This window comes from Oncorhynchus tshawytscha, unplaced genomic scaffold, assembly GCF_018296145.1.
Source record: "Oncorhynchus tshawytscha isolate Ot180627B unplaced genomic scaffold, Otsh_v2.0 Un_scaffold_5493_pilon_pilon, whole genome shotgun sequence".
NCBI lineage: Eukaryota > Metazoa > Chordata > Actinopteri > Salmoniformes > Salmonidae > Oncorhynchus > Oncorhynchus tshawytscha.
In genome coordinates this window covers 20412-37588 of record NW_024609741.1, presented here as the reverse complement: position 1 = coordinate 37588, position 17177 = coordinate 20412, and the positions used below count along the sequence as shown (strand labels likewise).

General features: G+C 44.1%; 1 protein-coding gene and 1 long non-coding RNA gene across 3 annotated transcripts; one reads left to right on the top strand and one right to left on the bottom strand.

The window, feature by feature from the left end:
- Positions 1 to 327: 327 nt before the first annotated feature.
- Positions 328 to 2303, bottom strand: LOC121845683. The gene is made up of 3 exons (XR_006082688.1): positions 1573 to 2303; positions 785 to 963; positions 328 to 573 (listed from the first exon to the last, which is right to left on the bottom strand). It is a non-coding gene; the product is annotated as an uncharacterized LOC121845683 (long non-coding RNA).
- A 9014-nt stretch (positions 2304 to 11317) lies between these two features.
- LOC112242003 (GTPase IMAP family member 7-like) lies at positions 11318 to 14617 on the top strand. Of its 2 annotated transcripts, XM_042317456.1 has the most exons (4): positions 11574 to 11622; positions 11687 to 11756; positions 12158 to 12229; positions 13118 to 14617. In XM_042317456.1, exons 2-4 carry the CDS (start codon positions 11747 to 11749, stop codon positions 14071 to 14073), a joined length of 1038 nt encoding a protein of 345 aa, XP_042173390.1. In that variant the 5' UTR covers positions 11574 to 11622; positions 11687 to 11746; the 3' UTR covers positions 14074 to 14617. The 2 variants fall into 2 exon arrangements, with proteins under 2 accessions (XP_042173389.1, XP_042173390.1); XM_042317455.1 differs by having other exon boundaries at positions 11318 to 11756.
- The last annotated feature ends 2560 nt before the right edge of the window (positions 14618 to 17177 follow it).

Here is a 17177-nt window from a genome sequence, read left to right as displayed (position 1 = left end):
GTTTCCATGGCCGAGCATCCGTACACAAGCCTAAGATCTCCATACGCACAGTGTCGGCTGGAGTGGTGAAAAGCTCATGGCCATTGGAGCAGTGGAAACATGTTCTCTGGAGTGGTGAAAAGCTCATGGCCATTGGAGCAGTGGAAACATGTTCTCTGGAGTGGTGAAAAGCTCATGGCCATTGGAGCAGTGGAAACATGTTCTCTGGAGTGGTGTAAAGCTCATGGCCATTGGAGCAGTGGAAACATGTTCTCTGGAGTGGTGAAAAGCTCATGGCCATTGGAGCAGTGGAAACATGTTCTCTGGAGTGGTGAAAAGCTCATGGCCATTGGAGCAGTGGAAACATGTTCTCTGGAGTGGTGAATTAAGCTGCACCATCTGGTAGTCCGACAGATGAATCTGGGTTTGGCGGATGCCAGGAGAACACTACCTGCCCAAATTCACTTTGAATTTGGTTTATTTCCATTCCTGTCATAACATTCTTTATCTGACCTGGACTTTACTTGCATAAAAATGTTGGATATGAAATGGCAAAGGAATTCGCACCTCGACATCATCCCGAGTTGCAGTGACCTAAAATCACAAAACATACATATTAAAAATATTCATATCATGTGTAATAGTAGAGTATAAACACCATTAATCATATCGACTTTAGAAGTCTAAAAACACTATTCTTTACATCTGCCAAGAGAAACAGAGGTCCTCCTCTCTGAAGTGGGTCATCAACAGAAGAATGGCAGAATGGTCTTTTGGCTTTTAAAAATGTTGACAATTCTCTTACTCTTGTTCGGGAGAGCTTGAGTCAGGCGTCTGTCAATCACGACGCCAGGGAGGGTTTCGAAGTGGTCGCAGAGCCATAACTTGGTGAAACGGAAAGGCCACTGTTCCTGGAGGTCACTGATGCTTGGAGGAGGACAAGAGTCCTATCCATTGTTACAGATAATATCCTTTCTTCATTTTCTTTTAAAAATTACAAAGAAAAAATTGTTAGGCTATGTGCTGCACTCCATACCAGCACAAGAAGACAAACAAACAAACATTTGTATTATTTTGTACTTTTATGTATTTTTGGCATTTCTGTCCCTTTTATGACATTTGTCTCGCTCCCTCATAGCATAAACCATTTATTTTGAGGGGGGAAACTATTTACAGAACCTTTTTAACCTTGTGTGTGTGTGTGTGTGTGTGTGTGTGTGTGTGTGTGTGTGTGTGTGTGTGTGTGTGTGTGTGTGTGTGTGTGTGTGTGTGTGTGTGTGTGTGTGTGTGTGTGTACACTCAGAAAAAGGGTTCCGAAAGGGTTCTTTGGCTGTCCCCATAGGAGAACCCTTTTTGTTTCCAGGTAGAACCCTTTTGGGTACCATGTAGAACCCTCTGTGGAAAGGGTTCTACATGGAACCCAGAAGAGTTCTACCTGGAACCAAAAGGGTTATACATGTAACTTTACCTGGAATCAGAAAGGGATCTTCAAAGGGTTCTCTTATGGGGACAAATAACCATGTTACGTTCTAGATGGTACCCTTTTTCATAACAATTATGTAAATATGTTACATTCATCAATCAAGATCTCACCTCTTTGGTTGAAATTCCTGACACTATATTGGCGTCAAATGGTCTGTTATATCGTCCGGTTGAACATATTCAAGGTCTTTAATATTCTCCACTACAACATTGGCCCTCAGATGCTCTGACAAAGATCTCACCAAATGCTCCAACTCGGGCAATTGGTGTTTAATTGCATCTTGAAGACCCACCATGCCTCCACTGGTTTAAGAAGAACACACTGAGTGAGACAGGGAAACAACAGAGAAACCTGAAAGATCAATGCAACAGACTGACATGTCAACTTGGCTACTGTTAGCTAACACAATCCAAACAAGCTAACGTTAGCTAGCTAGTTAGTAGCTTAGTTAAGAAAACCTGCAGTAGGTATATATAGAAGAATATAGTATATGGAATTACTACATACTAATCAGCTGCACAAAAATATTTAGGCGACTTTTCCAAAACAATAAAATAGCTAGAGTAGAACAGAAAGCTTATTTTCTCATGAGTTTTCCCTCACAGACTGTTTGGCAAGGAGCATCGCATTAGTGGAAATCAAGTCTGTTCTCAGGGCAGGCCTGGTTGTAAAATAGATTCGAGTCGCGTCGGGGACATTGTTAGTATTTTAGCTTTCCCTAACCTTTACCTAATTATCCTAACCTGCTGCGTTAATTTTCGTAACCTCCTACAAAAAGTATCTTCTGCTAGTCAAAACCGGCAGAGCTGCCCTGAGAACAGTCTTGGTTTCATCTATGAGATTCAGCTCTCTTTCTCTCTCTCACACAGACACACACACCACAGACCGTTTGGCGCCGCCAACTACAGCAGTGTTCGGGTACTACTGTAAAGAAATACAGTACGTTAGAGTCATTTTTATAGGAGGCTTACATTTACAGTTAACAACAGTAGAATTTTACCCATGATGCGGCAGGGTATCCTAGTGGTTAGCGCGTTGGACTAGTAACCAAAAGGTTACAAGATCAAATCCCCGAGCTAACAATTGAAAAATCTGTCGTTCTGCCCCTGAACAAGGCCGTTAACCCGCTGTTCCTAGGCTGTCATTGAAAATAATAATTTGTTCTTAACTCACTTGCCTAGTTAGATAAAGTTTTTTTTTTTAAATGAAATAAATGCAGTGCAATCTACAGCATTACTGCTGTAAAACACATTTCAGGTATTTTACTGTGCATTCTACAGTGTTTTACTGTTGAAATGACAGAACAGTCTTACAGTGTACTGCAAGTTCATGTTTTCTACAGTTTACTACTGATTTAGAACCATGAAGTTACCTCAAGTCAACACAAAGACAACAGGAACACCGCCTCCGCTAATTCCAGCACCATTTTAACTTAAACATTTAAATATCATCAAATCAAGAAAACTACATCTGCATAGTATAATACACAGAAAACACACTTAAAGATACCAAAAACAATCTAGTCCAATCACTGTTGCTAAATATCACGTGGCTCCCCTTGGTACTGATTTCTGTCTGTGTGCACAAGTAAAACAAACATGTTGACTCGCCCTACTTGTAGACTAGTTGAAGGCCAACGCCATCCTCCTCTCTTTCATGTTGGCTAAACGGTCTATGACTCTGTCATACAGTACACCTTTCATTTTTTGTTGTCATAGGCTACCTAGCTAAAATGCTTGCTAGCTTAAATTCCTCACGTTGGCGACAATGAACCAGCTAAGTTAGCTAGCTAGTTAAAGTGAGTCTACTAGGCTACATCTAGGCTAAGATAGAACTTCAATATTCTCAGGCCAAGTGGCACAACATATTAATTTATGGTTAGATCAGAATGCTGTCATAATCATTGACCTGTGTTAGAGTTGCGTCAATTCGAATCTGGTATCAGGATAAATATGACAATGAGTCACCGATTGTATGCTATGCTATTTTTTATTAGTTAAGCAATAATTGGTAAATGCAATTTTCGTATATACGGGCTCTCTGTCCCACCTCGCAGGGCAAACAGAGAACTAACTTGTTCTTGACAAATATATTATAAATATACTCTGACAGAAAAAGTTCCTGCTTCCGAGCCGGCCTGTCAGAGTAGAGACTGGGCGTGGTTTAGACTCACCCAGCCCATCGTTGATTGTTGTCGCAGAGGCTGGTCCCAGCCCCCTAAGCGCTTCAGCGGTCAGTCGCTGTAGCTGTGTAGAATATGCAGTTATCAGGCACCTGGCTCCTGTTATCTAACAAAATACAGTTTGTTCTCACAACACTACATTCTGAATGTGCCACCCCCCAACTCATTGCACAGTTCCTATCTTCATGTTATTCTGTATTTTTCCATCATGAGAAAGTCCCATGGCCCTGAAACTGTTAACAATGTTTCAAGTCAGCTATGTTGCATAACATACATACATCCACACAAGCCAACAGCAGATAATATTCAATCACATATATGGTAACGGACTATAGTGCATAACACAGAATCCTCATACCTGTACAGAGAATTAAGTCAAAACTAAGTCTGCATCCATGGCTTAGGAAAGGGGCAAGTTAGCCAGCTAACTACTGCAGGACATCAACACAAACAGACCAAGTTAGCCAGCTAGCTACTGCAGGACATCAACACAAGCTAGCTACTGCAGGACATCAACACAAACAGACCAAGTTAGCCAGCTAGCTACTGCAGGAAATCAACACAAACAGACCAAGTTAGCCAGCTAGCTACTGCAGGACATCAACACAAGCTAGCTACTGCAGGACATCAACACAAACAGACCAAGTTAGCCAGCTAGCTACTGCAGGACATCAACACAAGCTAGCTACTGCAGGACATCAACACAAGCTAGCTACTGCAGGAAATCAACACAAACAGACCAAGTTAGCCAGCTAGCTACTGCAGGACATCAACACAAACAGACCAAGTTAGCCAGCTAGCTACTGCAGGACATCAACACAAGCTAGCTACTGCAGGAAATCAACACAAACAGACCAAATTAGCCAGCTAGCTACTGCAGGAAATCAACACAAGCTAGCTACTGCAGGACATCAACACAAGCTAGCTACTGCAGGACATCAACACAAACAGACCAAGTTAGCCAGCTAGCTACTGCAGGACATCAACACAAGCTAGCTACTGCAGGACATCAACACAAACAGACCAAGTTAGCCAGCTAGCTACTGCAGGACATCAACACAAACAGACCAAGTTAGCCAGCTAGCTACTGCAGGACATCAACACAAGCTAGCTACTGCAGGACATCAACACAAGCTAACTACTGCAGGACATCAACACAAGCTAGCTACTGCAGGACATCAACACAAACAGACCAAGTTAGCCAGCTAGCTACTGCAGGACATCAACACAAGCTAGCTACTGCAGGACATCAACACAAGCTAGCTACTGCAGGACATCAACACAAGCTAGCTACTGCTACTGCAGGACATCAACACAAACAGACCAAGTTAGCCAGCTAGCTACTGCAGGACATCAACACAAGCTAGCTACTGCAGGACATCAACACAAACAGACCAAGTTAGCCAGCTAGCTACTGCAGGACATCAACACAAACAGACCAAGTTAGCCAGCTAGCTACTGCAGGACATCAACACAAGCTAGCTACTGCAGGACATCAACACAAGCTAGCTACTGCAGGACATCAACACAAGCTAGCTACTGCAGGACATCAACACAAACAGCTACTGCAGGACATCAACACAAGCTAGCTACTGCAGGACATCAACACAAGCTTAGCTACTACTGCAGGACATCAACACAAACAGACCAAGTTAGCCAGCTAGCTACTGCAGGACATCAACACAAGCTAGCTACTGCAGGACATCAACACAAGCTAGCTACTGCAGGACATCAACACAAGCTAGCTACTGCAGGACATCAACACAAGCTAGCTACTGCAGGACATCAACACAAGCTAGCTACTGCAGGACATCAACACAAGCTAGCTACTGCAGGACATCAACACAAGCTAGCTACTGCAGGACATCAACACAAACAGACCAAGTTAGCCAGCTAGCTACTGCAGGAAATCAACACAAGCTAGCTACTGCAGGACATCAACACAAACAGACCAAGTTAGCCAGCTAGCTACTGCAGGACATCAACACAAGCTAGCTACTGCAGGACATCAACACAAACAGACCAAGTTAGCCAGCTAGCTACTGCAGGACATCAACACAAACAGACCAAGTTAGCCAGCTAGCTACTGCAGGACATCAACACAAGCTAGCTACTGCAGGACATCAACACAAGCTAGCTACTGCAGGACATCAACACAAACAGACCAAGTTAGCCAGCTAGCTACTGCAGGAAATCAACACAAGCTAGCTACTGCAGGACATCAACACAAACAGACCAAGTTAGCCAGCTAGCTACTGCAGGACATCAACACAAGCTTCAAATCAAAATCAAATCAAATCAAATTTTATTTGTCACATACACATGGTTAGCAGATGTTAATGCGAGTGTAGCGAAATGCTTGTGCTTCTAGTTCCGACAATGCAGTAATAACGAACAAGTAATCTAACTAACAATTCCAAAAAACTACTGTCTTATACACAGTGTAAGGGGATAAAGAATATGTACATAAGGATATATGAATGAGTGATGGTACAGAGCAGCATAGGCAAGATACAGTAGATGATATCGAGTACAGTATATACATATGAGATGAGTATGTAAACCAAGTGGCATAGTTAAAGTGGCTAGTGATACATGTATTACATAAGGATGCAGTCGATGATATAGAGTACAGTATCTACGTATGCATATGAGATGAATAATATAGGGTAAGTAACATTATATAAGGTAGCATTGTTTAAAGTGGCTAGTGATATATTTACATAATTTCCCATCAATTCCCATGATTAAAGTGGCTGGAGTAGAGTCAGTGTCATTGACAGTGTGTTGGCAGTAGCCACTCAATGTTAGTGGTGGCTGTTTAACAGTCTGATGGCCTTGAGATAGAAGCTGTTTTTCAGTCTCTCGGTCCCAGCTTTGATGCACCTGTACTGACCTCGCCTTCTGGATGACAGCGGGGTGAACAGGCAGTGGCTCGGGTGGTTGATGTCCTTGATGATCTTTATGGCCTTCCTGTAGCATCGGGTGGTGTTACAGGTCCTGCTCCTGCTACTGCAGGACATCAACACAAGCTAGCTACTGCAGGACATCAACACAAGGTAGCTACTGCAGGACATCAACACAAACAGACCAGAAACAGACACGTTTTTCATGAAGATTACCTTTTTCTTAGGATGTGATTTGATTGGGGTATCCCTTGGGGCTGTTTTGCTGCACCAGGACAACCCACATTTCAGCTCAACGCTGATTAGCTAATTATTTTATAATGTTTTTATCAAGAGAGGCTAAATGCTTGCTGGCATCAATCAACTGCTATGGCGGCAACATGTTATATATTCTATTTTGGTCCAGACGGCATCAGACACATGGGCTACACATCCTGAGACAGAGGGGTGTTTTCCTCGCTCGGGTGGTTTCTCTGTTGAGATTCAGCCACCTGCTAATGAAAATTATGTTAACATGCGTGAAAAATGATTGCATTCGTTTTGGAAGAGGCTGCTTCCTGGGACTCACTTTCAACAAAAGTGACGAAAGTTATGCACGTAGAGTTAAGAAAGATGTCCCTCCTTTCCCCCTTTTATCCGTTCACGTCACGGGACAAAGCCCGGTGCACCACGGTTCAGGTTAATCAAACTCCCTCAGTGGAGGACTCAGGTAATCAAGGCAATGTAAATGAGATCCCCCTTCAGAAGTGTGGGCCTTTTTGAAACCAGCACCGCCTATTCTGTCCTCCACCTCCACCTCCCTCTTCCCCTCTTCTCTTTCCCTCTTCTCTTCTTCCTATTCCATCCAGCACCTCCGTCCTCCTCTCTTCCCTCTTATTCCATCCAGCACCTCCGTCCGCCTCTCTTCCCTCTTATTCCATCCAGCACCTCCGTCCTCCTCTCTTCCCTCTTATTCCTTGCAGCACCTCCCTCCTCCTCTCTTCCCTCTTATTCCATCCAGCACCTCCCTCCGCCTCTCTTCCCTCTTATTCCATCCAGCACCTCCCTCCTCCTCTCTTCCCTCTTATTCTGTCCACCACCTCCCTCCGCCTCTCTTCCCTCTTATTCTGTCCACCACCTCCCTCCTCCTCTCTTCCCTCTTATTCCATCCACCACCTCCCTCCACCTCTCTTCCCTCTTATTCCATCCAGCACCTCCCTCCGCCTCTCTTCTCTTCCCTCTTATTCCTTGCAGCACCTCCCTCCTCCTCTCTTCCCTCTTATTCTGTCCACCACCTCCCTCCTCCTCTCTTCCCTCTTATTCCATCCAGCACCTCCCTCCTCCTCTCTTCCCTCTTATTCCATCCAGCACCTCCCTCCGCCTCTCTTCCCTCTTATTCCTTGCAGCACCTCCCTCCTCCTCTCTTCCCTCTTATTCTGTCCACCACCTCCCTCCGCCTTTCTTCTCTTCCCTCTTATTCTGTCCACCACGTCGTTCCGCCTCTCTTCTCTCCATATTCTGTCTACCACCTCTGTCCCCTTGTCTTCTCGTCCACCTATTCTGTCCACCACCTCTCTCCCCTTCTCTTCCCTTCCACCTATTCTTTTCCACCACCTCTCTCCTCATCTCTTCAACACCATCTACAGGACAATAAGAAATACTGCAGGCCAGTTATGGTTTATTTATGTGTGCTAATTATGATGCCATATTTTTGAAATGTAAAATAAAAAAACTAAATTCTTCAGCTTTTGCTCGTGGGCGTGGAGAGGAGTGGCCCTTTCTATCACATTTCTGGGACCCGATCAAATGAACAGGGCCCCAGTGCTCCTGTCTTGAGGAGCAGACAGATAGGGAAGCCCTGGCTACACAGACCAGAGTCTGAGGGACCTTTTCTTGTAAACAAGCTCTTGTTTTAGACACTTCCCCTCTTTCTGGTCTTTTAGAGTTCACTGTAGAGCGTATGTGTGGTCTTTTAGAGGTCACTGTAGAGCGTATGTGTGGTCTTTAAGAGTTCACTGTAGAGCGTATGTGTGGTCTTTTAGAGTTCACTGTAGAGCGTATGTGTGGTCTTTTAGAGTTCACTGTAGAGCGTATGTGTGGTCTTTAAGAGTTCACTGTAGAGCGTATGTGTGGTCTTTTAGAGTTCACTGTAGAGCGTATGTGTGGTCTTTTAGAGTTCACTGTAGAGCGTATGTGTGGTCTTTTAGAGTTCACTGTAGAGCGTATGTGTGGTCTTTTAGAGTTCACTGTAGAGCGTATGTGTGGTCTTTTAGAGTTCACTGTAGAGCGTATGTGTGGTCTTTTAGAGTTCACTGTAGAGCGTATGTGTGGTCTTTTAGAGTTCACTGTAGAGCGTATGTGTGGTCTTTTAGAGTTCACTGTAGAGCGTATGTGTGGTCTTTTAGAGTTCACTGTAGAGCGTATGTGTGGTCTTTTAGAGTTCACTGTAGAGCGTATGTGTGGTCTTAAAATTCACTGTAGAGCGTATGTCTGGTCTTTGTTTAAAAAATGGCCTGCGTCCCAATGTTTAAAAAATGTACTCATGATGACTAACAGTATCAAATGCATTTTTGAAATCCAATAATAGAATTACAGGGTTGTCATCTAATTAATCGTTATATTCCATCAAGTTTGACGCTCTTTCAAAAATCCAGATATCTTGCATTTTGCTAGAATGGAAGCTAGTATATTATCTTTGTTTTTGAGTGTAATTGGGCTTCAAGTATCAAGAAAGAATGTATCCTCATGTGTTTTAGGGATAAGAGTTATAACACCTTATTTTAATGACGCTGGAAGCTCTCGTTTTTCGATGGCTTTCTTAAATGTGGCAAGTAAGAATTAGAGGTTTGCCCATCAGTACCAGGGGATGTGGTATTTTTTAACTGTATGATATCAAATCTGATCTCCTTTGTGGTCAAATCTTCGCAGCAAACATTATTGAATTCCTCATCAACAGAATTGCCATCAGGAATGGAGCTGAATAATTGATTTGAATTAAATCAGGCAAGAGTCATATTAGTATCAATTCTTCTAAACGTTTGCAGTGAAGTCTAATATTGATTTATTATCCTCAGTGACTATGGCATTAATGTTGAGTCTCCTAACCATGTTCAGATGACCTCTTCTCATCAATGTTGAGTCTCCTAACCATGTTCAGTTCACCTCTTCTCATCAATGTTGAGTCTCCTAACCATGTTCAGTTCACCTCTTCTCATCAATGTTGAGTCTCCTAACCATGTTCAGTTCACCTCTTCTCATCAATGTTGAGTCTCCTAACCATGTTCAGTTCACCTCTTCTCATCAATGTTGAGTCTCCTAACCATGTTCAGTTCACCTCTTCTCATCAATGTTGAGTCTCCTAACCACATTCAGATGACCTCTTCTCATCAATGTTGAGTCTCCTAACCACATTCAGATGACCTCTTCTCATCAATGTTGAGTCTCCTAACCACATTCAGATGACCTCTTCTCATCAATGTTGAGTCTCCTAACCACATTCAGATGACCTCTTCTCATCAATGTTGAGTCTCCTAACCACATTCAGATGACCTCTTCTCATCAATGTTGAGTCTCCTAACCACATTCAGATGACCATCCCCTTGTCGATAATGTTGCTTGATCGGTGGTTAGGCTATTAGCTGGACTAAAGTACTGCAGTACTGTAAAATAGTGTTAATATGATCACATGTTAGTGTGGGTTTTCAGTTCATTTATGTTAATCACAAAGCAGGAAAATTCTCAGCAACAAAACAGTGATTAAATTAAGATCCTACAGCTATATGCATTGTTGTACGTGGTTGAATCAACTCTATATGTATTAAAATCTGTCATTCATTCTTCAGAACTTGGCCTACATTATCACTACCCACCCTCTTGGGTCTCCACTCCCTTAGCCTTGCCTTGGCATGGCCCCTTAGCCTGGTCCCTAGAGCCTGGCCCCTTACAACCAACCCCTAGCCTGATCTCTAGCCTGGTCCTTACAACCAACCCCTAGCCTCATTACTTCAGCCTACATACTTCCTGTAGATCTGGAGGAGTTGGACAGGTATAAGCAACATGGTAGTGACTCTACCTTGCCTTCTGATAGGTTAGGTGGAACATCCACCATACTGCTGATACCTACCCAAGCCTTTCAGATCTACTCCAGTCCCTGGGGGATTGGAGCTAGGGGATGCAGAGGGTAGGGGAAGTTTCGAGAAACAGTCCACGTGTTCATCCCAAATGGCACTCTGTTTCCTATATAGTGCACTAGGGCCCTGCTCTACAGTAGCAGACTATAAAGGGAATAAGGTACCGTTTGGGACACAGGCCATGTTTGTCAGAACTGTAGACAATCCAGGGAAGCAGGAACCTCCCCTCCATTCTGCCAGATGCACAGGATATTCCTTTCTTTGTTTGTGAGAAAACTTCAGTACTCAGACTGCTGGTTCAACGCAGGCAGAGGAGCTGAAAGAGCTGGTTCAACGCAGGCAGAGGACCTGAAAGAGCTGGTTCAACGCAGGCAGAGGACCTGAAAGAGCTGGTTCAACACAGGCAGAGGACCTGAAAGAGCTGGTTCAACGCAGGCAGAGGACCTGAAAGAGCTGGTTCAACGCAGGCAGAGGACCTGAAAGAGCTGGTTCAACACAGGCAGGGGACCTGAAAGAGCTGGTTCAATGCAGGCAGGGGACCTAAAGAGCTGGTTCAACGCAGGCAGAGGGACCTGAAAGAGCTGGTTCAACGCAGGCAGGGGACCTGAAAGAGCTGGTTCAACGCAGGCAGAGGAGCTGAAAGAGCTGGTTCAAAAGAGCTGGTTCAACGCAGGCAGGGGGACCTGAAAGAGCTGGTTCAACGCAGGCAGGGGACCTGAAAGAGCTGGTTCAAGGCAGGCAGAGGGAGCTGAAAGAGCTGGTTCAATGCAGGCAGAGGAGCTGAAAGAGCTGGTTCAACGCAGGCAGAGGAGCTGAAAGAGCTGGTTCAACGCAGGCAGGGGACCTGAAAGAGCTGGTTCAACGCAGGCAGAGGACCTGAAAGAGCTGGTTCAATGCAGGCAGAGGAGCTGAAAGAGCTGGTTCAACGCAGGCAGAGGAGCTGAAAGAGCTGGTTCAACGCAGGCAGGGGACCTGAAAGAGCTGGTTCAACGCAGGCAGAGGAGCTGAAAGAGCTGGTTCAACGCAGGCAGAGGACCTGAAAGAGCTGGTGACATTTGACAAAAAATTGGCAAAGAGGGACAGAACCATGACTGAAGGTAAAACTCAATATTTGGTTTTAATATCTTATATTATATAATGAAACCTCATATACATGAACTGTTTGAGAAGGATGTAGCAGACTGAACTGCTCAGTCAACCTGGAACACTCGTAGCTATCACAATGATTCTGTACTTCAGCTAATACAAGACTGTTCCACACTGAACTGAAATATCATAACCATGAACTGTTTGAGAAGGATGTAGCAGACTGAACTGTTCAGTCAACCTGGAACACTCGTAGCTATCACAATGATTCTGTACTTCAGCTAATACAAGACAGTTTTACACTGAACTGTTCATTCAACCTGGAACACTCGTAGCTATCACAATGATTCTGTACTTCAGCTAATACAAGACTGTTTTACACTGAAATATACTTGTTCTGTTATCCTAACAGCTACACCACTGACAGAGATGGAGCTGAAACGGCAGCCTGAGGATGATGGGTGTGGCTCAACAAATCATGATGGTATGTACTCTGTTTGGACTGTGATGTTATGGTCTCTCATGGTTGAGTCAAATCATGATGGTATGTACTCTGTTTGGACTGTGATGTTATGGTCTCATGGTTGAGTCAAATCATGATGGTATGTACTCTGTTTGTACTGTGATCTTATGGTCTCTCATGGTTGAGTCAAATCATGATGGTATGTACTCTGTTTGGACTGTGATGTTATGGTCTCATGGTTGAGTCAAATCATGATGGTATGTACTCTGTTTGTACTGTGATCTTATGGTCTCTCATGGTTGAGTCAAATCATGATGGTATGTACTCTGTTTGGACTGTGATGTTATGGTCTCTAATGGTTGAGTCAAATCATGATGGTATGTACTCTGTTTGGACTGTGATGTTATGGTCTCTCATGGTTGAGTCAAATCATGATGGTATGTACTCTGTTTGGACTGTGATGTTATGGTCTCTCATGGTTGAGTCAAATCATGATGGTATGTACTCTGTTTGGACTGTGATGTTATGGTCTCTCATGGTTGAGTCAAATCATGATGGTATGTACTCTGTTTGGACTGTGATGTTATGGTCTAATGGTTGAGTCAAATCATGATGGTATGTACTCTGTTTGTACTGTGATCTTATGGTCTCTCATGGTTGAGTCAAAACATAACATACCACACATTACAGCTGGGCAACTTATAAGACTAACTCTACTAGTTACTTTGAGCAGGATGGTTATGGTTAAAATAATCATTGAATGAATCATTGAATCAATTGAATGAATTAAATGATTCAACATACATGATCTCTATTTTACAGCGTGATAGTTGAGTTACTTTAAATGTGTTGTTGTCGTTGCTATAGTTACTGGGAGCTACATTGTCTTTATCTGTGTGGTTTTTACAGGGTCTGGTTTGACCGCTGAGCTGAGGATTGTGTTGCTAGGGAAGACTGGAGCAGGGAAGAGCGCAACAGGAAACACCATCCTGGGGAAGGAGGTGTTTAAAGTGGACTCTTCTCCTGCGTCAGTGACCGGACAGTGTGAGAGACAGAGTGGAGAAGTCAACGGGACGACGGTTCATGTGGTTGACACGCCGGGCCTCTTCGACACAGCCCGGTCGGACGAAGAGGTGAAGGAGAAAATAGAGGAGTGCGTTAACATGTCCGTCCCGGGCCCCCACGCCTTCCTGCTGGTGATCAGGCTGGGGGTGAGGTTCACAGAGGAGGAGAGGAACGCCGTGAGGTGGATCCAGGAGAACTTCGGAGAGGACGCCTCCATGTACACCATCTTGCTGTTCACCTGTAAAGACCAGCTGAAGGGGAAACAGGTGACAGATTCTCTGAAGATGTGTAAAGAGCTGCGGAGACTCTCCATCACGTTAGGCGGCGGGTATCACTCGTTCAACAACGACGCCAAAGACGACCCCGCTCAGGTCCCAGAGCTGCTGAAGAAGATCAAAGAGATGGTGGAGCTGAACGGAGGAGAGCACTACACCAACGAGATGTACCAGAAGGCTCAGAGGAAGATCAGAGAGGCGGAGGAGAGGAGGAGGGAGGAGGAGAAAAGACGGAGGGAGGAGGAGGAGAGAAAATTAAAAGAAGAGGTAAAGGTAGAGATAGAGAAAGAAAAGGAGGAAGAGAAAAGGGAGAAGGTAGATAAAAAGAGGAATCTCCACATCGCTCTAGCAGTAACAGTAGTGTGTGTAGTAGTAGGGGTGATCATAGCAGCTGCTGCTGATACCACAGTGGCCCTGGCTCTAGCTCCACTCCTACTGGTGCTGGGAGCAGCCAGTGCAATAACGGCTATCTGTCTAAAGAATGGAAAGTGTGGAGCTAAAACACCCGTCTCCGTAGCTGTATAACAATCACATACTGTATACCTCATTAAGGCTGTTTTTACACAGGCAACACAATTCTGATCTTTTGCCACTAATTGGTCTTTTGACCAATCCGATCTATTATCAATAATTGGGCAAAATATCAGAATTTGTCTGCCTGTGTAAAGATCAGAATTAGGTTACCTGTGTAAACGAGGCCGAACAAGACCTAACAACAGAAACATAGATTGAATGATTGATTGATAGATGGTTTTATAGATAGATAGATAGATAGATAGATAGATAGATAGATAGATAGATAGATAGATAGATAGATAGATAGATAGATAGATAGATAGATAGATAGATAGATAGATAGATAGATAGATAGATAGATAGATAGATAGATAGATAGATAGATAGATAGATAGATAGATAGATAGATAGATAGATAGATAGATAGATAGAAAAAATGGTCTTAAATCTGTTCCCTTAAGTATTTCTCTGGGTGTCCAGTGATCTATTTATTTAATCATGTGTTCAGGGATAACATTTATGAACACTTAATAAAGAGAAGTAAAGAGTCTGACTGATGACTAATGTTTTCATTACGTTTCTCTGATATGTTTTAGAACACGTTTCCTCCCTGTATTATGGCAGAGTGACTGTCTGCCTTATAGTTTCACTATCTAGGTTACAAACCTCGAGAGGAACCAGGCTCTGAGGGCTGTGCCGGGTGGAGATTATAACAGGACATGGCCAAGATGTTCATAGATGACCAGCAGGGTCAAATAATAATAATCACAGTGGTTGTAGAGGGTGCAACAGGTCAGCACCTCAGGAGTAAATGTCAGTTGGCTTTTAATAGCTGATCATTGAGAGTATCTCTACCGCTCCTGCTGTCTCTAGAGACTTGAAAACAGCAGGTCTGGGACAGGTAGCACGTCCGGTGAACAGGTGAGGGTTCCATAGCCGCAGTCAGAACAGCTGAAACTGGAGCAGCAGCATGGCCAGGTGGACTGGGGACAGCAAGGAGTCATCAGGCCAGGTAGTCCTGAGACATGGTCCTAGTGCTCAGGTCCCCCGAGAGAGAGAAAGAAAGAAAGAAAGAGCCTACTTAAATTCACACTGGATAAGACAGGATAAATACTCCAGATATAACAGACTGACCCGAGCCCCCGATAAACAATTGCAGCATAAATACTGGAGGCTGAGACAGGAGGTGTCGGGAGACACTGTGGCCCCGTCCGATGATACCCAGGGCCAAACAGGCAGGATATAACCCCACCCACTTTGCCAAAGCACAGCCCCCACACCACTAGAGGGATGGGGGGGGGGGCCCAACCCGGACAGGAAGATCATGTCAGTGACTCAACCCACTCAAGTGACGCACCCCTCCTAGAGACGGCGGGGGTTTGAGGCAGAGAATCCCAGTGGAGAGAGGGGATATCGGATATCACAACATATATAGGCTGCTATGAGGACAGCAGGAGGAACGAATGATATCACAACATATATAGGCTGCTATGAGGACAGCAGGAGGAATGAATGATATCACAACATATATAGGCTGCTATGAGGACAGCAGGAGGAACGAATGATATCACAACATATAGGCCACACTGCTGGGGCGGCAGTGTAGCCTAGTGGTTAGAGCATTGGACTAGTAACCGAAAGGTAGTAACCGAAAGGTTGCAATTTCAAATCCCCGAGCTGACAAGGTACAAAATCTGTCGTTCTGCCCTTGAACAGGCAGTTAACCCACTGTTCCTAGGCCGTCATTGAAAATAAGAATTTGTTCTTAACTGACTTGCCTGGTTAAATAAAGGTAAAAAAAAATAAAAAAATAAAAAAAAATAGGCTGCTATGAGGACAGCAGGAGGAATGAACACATAAGCTATAAAGCAGAGAGGAATGGAATAATGAACTACTACTAATACATGAACTACAACAGCACAATATGATCCAAGGACTGTATTAAAAACATACATGCAGCGCAGTGGAGGCTGCTGAGGGGAGGACGGCTCATAATAATGGATGGAATGGAGTGAGTATTAATACACTATATCAGTGGAGGCTGCTGAGGGGAGGACGGCTCATAATAATGGATGGAATGGAGTGAGTATTAATACACTATATCAGTGGAGGCTGCTGAGGGAGGAGGACGGCTCATAATAATGGATGGAATGGAGTGAGTATTAATACACTATATCAGTGGAGGCTGCTGAGGGGAGGACGGCTCATAATAATGGATGGAATGGAGTGAGTATTAATACACTATATCAGTGGAGGCTGCTGAGGGGAGGACGGCTCATAATAATGGATGGAATGGAGTGAGTATTAATACACTATATCAGTGGAGGCTGCTGAGGGGAGGACGGCTCATAATAATGGATGGAATGGAGTGAGTATTAATACACTATATCAGTGGAGGCTGCTGAGGGGAGGACGGCTCATAATAATGGATGGAATGGAGTGAGTATTAATACACTATATCAGTGGAGGCTGCTGAGGGGAGGACGGCTCATAATAATGGATGGAATGGAGTGAGTATTAATACACTATATCAGTGGAGGCTGCTGAGGGGAGGACGGCTCATAATAATGGATGGAATGGAGTGAGTATTAATACACTATATCAGTGGAGGCTGCTGAGGGGAGGACGGCTCATAATAATGGATGGAATGGAGTGAGTATTAATACACTATATCAGTGGAGGCTGCTGAGGGGAGGACGGCTCATAATAATGGATGGAATGGAGTGAGTATTAATACACTATATCAGTGGAGGCTGCTGAGGGGAGGACGGCTCATAATAATGGATGGAATGGAGTGAGTATTAATACACTATATCAGTGGAGGCTGCTGAGGGGAGGACGGCTCATAATAATGGATGGAATGGAGTGAGTATTAATACACTATATCAGTGGAGGCTGCTGAGGGGAGGACGGCTCATAATAATGGATGGAATGGAGTGAGTATTAATACACTATATCAGTGGAGGCTGCTGAGGGGAGGACGGCTCATAATAATGGATGGAATGGAGTGAGTATTAATACACTATATCAGTGGAGGCTGCTGAGGGGAGGACGGCTCATAATAATGGATGGAATGGAGTGAGTATTAATACACTATATCAGTGGAGGCTGCT